Source organism: Epinephelus moara, chromosome 24, assembly GCF_006386435.1.
Source record: "Epinephelus moara isolate mb chromosome 24, YSFRI_EMoa_1.0, whole genome shotgun sequence".
Lineage (NCBI taxonomy): Eukaryota > Metazoa > Chordata > Actinopteri > Perciformes > Serranidae > Epinephelus > Epinephelus moara.
Genome location: NC_065529.1, coordinates 36,304,424 through 36,309,693, shown reverse-complemented (window position 1 = coordinate 36,309,693; position 5,270 = coordinate 36,304,424). Strand labels below are relative to the sequence as shown.

Sequence of the window (5,270 nt, the reverse complement as noted above, 5' to 3'; positions counted from 1 at the left end):
AACCATTTTATTGCAGCACAGAGTGTCTGCCAGCAACCAATTACTTGCAGAGGCTTCCTACAACTTGTTTCAACGGTTCCAGTTTAATCAGAAGACAAATTAAACAGGATGACTAGCCAATGTGAAAATCAAAAGAAAGCATAGAATAATGTACTGAAGGAGACTGTTGTGCCATCCCATTTTTGTGTGAACGAATATTCGAATATTCGTTATAAATTCTGCCGAAGGTCCGAATGTTAAAAAATGGTATTCGGGACAGCCCTACATTATATGCTAGGGCAGGGTGACATGTCCTGAAAATTATATCACAATATTTTTTGGCTATTCATTCATTCATTCATTTTCGTAGCCGCTTATCCTGTTAGGGGTTCCGGAGGTGCTGGAGCCTATCCCAGCTGACATTGGGCGAGAGGCAGGGTACACCCTGGACAGGTCACCAGACTATCACAGGGCTGACACATAGAGACAGACAACCATTCACACTCACATTCACACCTACAGACAATTTAGAGTCACCAATTAACCTGCATGTCTTTGGACTGTGGGAGGAAGCTGGAGTACCTGGAGAAAACCCATGCTGACACAGGGAGAACATCTGCACTGGGGGTTCCAACCAGGAACCCTCTTGCTGTGAGGCGACAATGCTAACCACTGCACCGCTGTGCCGCCCTATATATCTTGGCTATATCTCAATATGTTTTAATCTCCTCAAAAGCATTTCTGTAATGCTAGGACTGGGAGACAAAATCCACCATAACTGTATTTCTGACCAAATATCCTCACTGATGTGACAAAATTGTAAGGATGACTACTGTTGTTTTGTTTCCCCCCACCTAGAAATAGTACCACAATGAGATATATCAATAATGTGGCTATAACAACTAAGTGGGTTAGGGCAAGTGTTAACAAACAAATAAAAAAGTCTGGTAAGTTGATTGAAATTTACATCACCTTACTGTAATGCAGCCTTTAAAATGAGGGAAAAAAACCTACTTATGCCACATCACGATGCAACAATATCCGAAATCTAAGACGATATGTAGTCTCTTATCTCGATAATGATATAATATCTTCACATTGCCTGGCCCTATTACTGTATATGCACTGAGTGCTTTATATGAAAATAGACAGAATGAACATAAATAGGCCAACGAGGCAATTCAATATAAAAGGACATTTAAAAGCAGTTTAAAACAAATAATCTAAGCACAAAAAGTAAGGAAATTTGTGTTTGGTAGATTATTTCTTGTACCGTTGGAAAGCCTGTTTATTTCCCTTTTAAATGGTGCCACATTTGTAAGGAACATGCATTTGTGGGATGAGCAACACAGCTGTGTATGTGGGTTGCGCCCATGAAAAAAACTTCCAAATCTTCTCTGCCAATGCCAAACAGCTTTTTTTTTTTTGCTGTTGCTATTGACTCTTGATTTGAGCTTCTGGTACTCCCAGGTGTGAGCATGGGCCCTGCTACAGTGGTCAGTTGGTGTCTGCTCCATGTTTGACTGATCTGGATAGGGCCCATGTGATAGGGCAACTTCAAGCTAGTGTTCCACAAAACCAACAAACTCTCACCAACAAAAGTTGTGTGAGAGTTTGTAAACAAATGTTTTAATGTGGTTTTGCTGGTGTTAGATGTGAACCTCGATGACTTCAATTCATCTCTATTCTCTATTCATTCTCTGTTTTTTGGATTCTTTGTTCATCTTGGAGGCATGCAAGAAAAACAAAATGAATTCAATGTTACACAGGGTAAGTAACTGATACACAAATGGTCATTTTATAGGTATAGCACTCCTTTAAGGTGTTTGGTTTGTGGGTGTTTTTGGTGTTCTATTTGCTTGAATCTTATGTGTATAGGGACCGAACCTGAGTTTAGGCATAGGGAGATTAGCTGCTGCTGCACCAGACGGGAACAGCACCTCTTCCAGCTGATGCTTCACTGCCAAATCCACCGCGCGATGCTGAAGCTTCAAGGAGTACCGGTTGATGGTAAATTCCACGTCAAACTTCATATTGCTGAGAAAGGTCTGCAACAACCTGAAACAGTGGCAGCCAGTGAGAGGAAGGTGCAGGCTTTTGGCTTCACCCACCGCCTGAGACATAAACTGGGATTCAAGCCGACGAGTAGCCATAGTCCAGCAGCTCTTACCTCTTGGAAAAGCCCAGCTTCACACGATCCAGCTCTACTCTGTGAACATATCCGGTGTACACGACGATTGGCTGGACCGTGTCTCCAGACTTGGACACCCTCAGCATATCTCCTCGTAGTACAGATGGCCGATTCTCAGCCACACCGGGAACCTGACGGAGAATATCAATGTTGGCTATTCACTTCAAACACTGAGCTTACAGAGGATCAGCAAGCTTTCAGAAGACAACGCCAACAACATATACAGCAGAGGTAGTATAAAGACAGCATCCTTAAGATCAAGGACACACCTGTTCTACTCACAAGATACTGACTCTTCGTTGCTAATTAAAACAGTACATCTGTTCGGTGAGGATTTCTTACTCTGAGTGTGAGCAGCTTTTTGTTGCTTTGGTCTTCATTCATGATTTGATTGTGGAGGTCATACTTCCTGATGTCCACCTCCATCTGTATCTCCTCCAGGTGTAGCAGGAGGTGAAATCGATGAGAGTACGTCTTCATCTTTAAGGCAGAGTTAAGGAGACCCCTGGTCACAAAGCGCACACATACACACACACACACACACACACACACACACACACACACACACACACACACACACACACACATTGTGATGATGAGGGAGATAGGCCTGGATAAAAACTGTGTAGGCTGTAAATAATTGGGTCGTTCTCTCACTTCACTGATGCCAGTTTCTGTCTGGCAGCTGGAGAGAGGTTCTCGGAGTCCTCCATCCTCCGTTTAGCCAGTTCCTTTAGGTAATGAGGGTACTTATAGTCTCCTAATTTCACTGCCATCTTTAGAGGCTGGACGACAGAGCTGCCGAGAAGAACAAAGCACAAACACATTAAGCATGAATAAAACAATTCCAGTAACCGTTCTGGGTGCATTTGTTGATCAAATTCAATTACGACGAAGAAAATTGGTTAAACCAGCTCCCAAATCAAATATTTGTACTGCAATCTGTAATAATGGATTTCCTGCAACTAGGAAAAGACCTGTACTCACTCTATTTGGAGATGGTAACACAGTGTGCTGTGTTTATCTGTTACACTGTGTGCAACATTAAAGCTGGGGTAGGCACGTTTTTGTAAAAGGCAAAAAAAGAAGAAGCCTAAATTTGAAAATACACCCTCATTCTGCAGCTCTCCCCTTTCTGTCCTAAACCCCTCCCGCCAGACAAGCACAGGCATATGCACATGCTGCATACAAGAACCAGTACGAGTCATTATTCTGATCGTGATTGTGATTCCAATCCTGTTATACAGTGATAATTCAGTAAGAATTGCCGTCCTGTTTTCTTTGCAAACTCAGGAGCCTGCACAACCCTTTAGCTGTGATTTGAGGCTCTAGTTCATATTAGCTACATGAACATGAACATGAACATGAAGTAGCCACAGCTATGAGCCTTTTGCTCTAGTTAGCAAAAAAGCTAAATTATTAGCAACATTTTCTCTCCATCTCTGAAACACTTCCGTCTTAGGTTACTTTAAAAATCCAAGATGGCGACGGTTAAAATGCTTAATTCAAACTGTGTGTTCCAATCCCCATACTACTATACTATATAGTACGCCAGAGGAAGGTTGATGCTGTGTCTCAAATCGCGTAGTTCTGTACTTACACTTAATATTTTGAGTGCATAAGTGCGTTCACACTGAGAAGTATGGAAAAATGCAGTGCACTATGAGTACCTGGATGGTGCACTGAAAACAGTCAAGAAGTTGAGTGTGGAACTATGGACACTTCTCGCCCTCAATGGTCGCCATCTTGGCTACGTAGCGGAAGAGGAGGGACCACTTTTCAAACTGGAAATGGCGGCCGAGGACTGTGCGACTGTGAACGTCGCTGCATTGTACAAATGTAAGTTATACATGTGTTTTTTGCACTAAGCACCACTATATTGTTGTCGGGTATAAGCCAACAGTATGTTTGTTGGGTTGATTTAGCAGTCTGTAATGATTTGGCACCGCGAACGATAACGTGAATGCTAATGCTAGTTTGCTAACTAGCTAACAGCTGCACATTTTGACGTTGTGGGCAAATGGTGGCGGTAATGCTCCACTGGCCGGTTACAATTAGGCATTAAAAGAAGAAGAAGAGGTCGAAACGGCCATGTTTAGTTTGAGACAACACTACCCTGTTGAAATTCATGTACTACGCCAATAAATACATAGTGCACATGGTATACTACATGGAAGTGTACTAACAGAAGTATGTGATTTGAGACACACCATTAGTATGTCCCATTACATAGTACATCAAATGCAGTATGCCAAAAATACCAGGACGTTCTACTACATGGGGTCCAATTTTGTAGTATGCAAGCCAGCATGCTTTTCTGGCTGTTCTGACCCACAATCCTCTGCAGTGAAAGATACGCCACATCAACTGTCAAAAGTCCCAATAATGGATGACAACGCACTAAGGTGACTGAGGACCAGTCGATAAGTAATAACAGGAATATAAACTGTTTAACTGAATGAAATAATCATAAATATAACCAATAACAAAAGGGCATAAGTATTGGATAACAATGACAGAGAAATGTATAGTCTATGTCATGTTACTATTGTGAATATAGTATGTTAGAATCTACATGTGTGCAGTTATAACTTATTGCAACATAACAACATCTGAGCTGTCCAAGTTGACCTCCATCTCTGGCGAGCTCGGTGAACAGCATTTTGTTTTAACTCCATAGAAATGGATACATGAGTAAGAGGGTCAGAGTTCAAGGTGGAACATTATGAGGAAGTAGTTTGTCCCGATTGTGTGCACACTGCATGCAACAGTATGTACTTTTTAAGGATGGATATGCCATTCGGAACACATCCATTGTTGCTTTTAAACTCTCTTTTGATAAGTCCATCTTCCTTCTTTGTGAGTCTCTCTGCAGTGTAGGGAGTTGTTGCCAATGCTGGAACAGCAAGGGATCTGCAAGATTTTCCACCAATGATTCAGGCTTTTACCATCTGAAGAGACGTGCATGTGCATCTGACCATGTGATGGTGTTTCCTCTCTGGTTCTTCCATGTGAAATTTGGCACAGTGGTAGAGGGTCATGGGAGGATGTGAATGAAGCAATATTACATCAATTGGCCAAAGGGGGGCGCTATAGCAAC

The 5,270-nt window shown here is 42.1% G+C and overlaps 1 protein-coding gene across 1 annotated transcript in view; it reads right to left on the bottom strand.

Annotated features, from left to right (window-relative positions):
• mov10a (Mov10 RISC complex RNA helicase a) overlaps positions 1–5,270 on the bottom strand; it is a 23,727-nt gene that overhangs the window by 12,956 nt on the left and 5,501 nt on the right. The window contains exons 6-9 of the mRNA XM_050037032.1: positions 2,828–2,968; positions 2,513–2,675; positions 2,150–2,301; positions 1,867–2,037 (exon numbers count right to left, since the gene is read on the bottom strand). Coding sequence (XP_049892989.1) covers positions 1,867–2,037; positions 2,150–2,301; positions 2,513–2,675; positions 2,828–2,968 — 627 coding nt within the window. The remainder of the gene's footprint in view (positions 1–1,866; positions 2,038–2,149; positions 2,302–2,512; positions 2,676–2,827; positions 2,969–5,270) is intronic.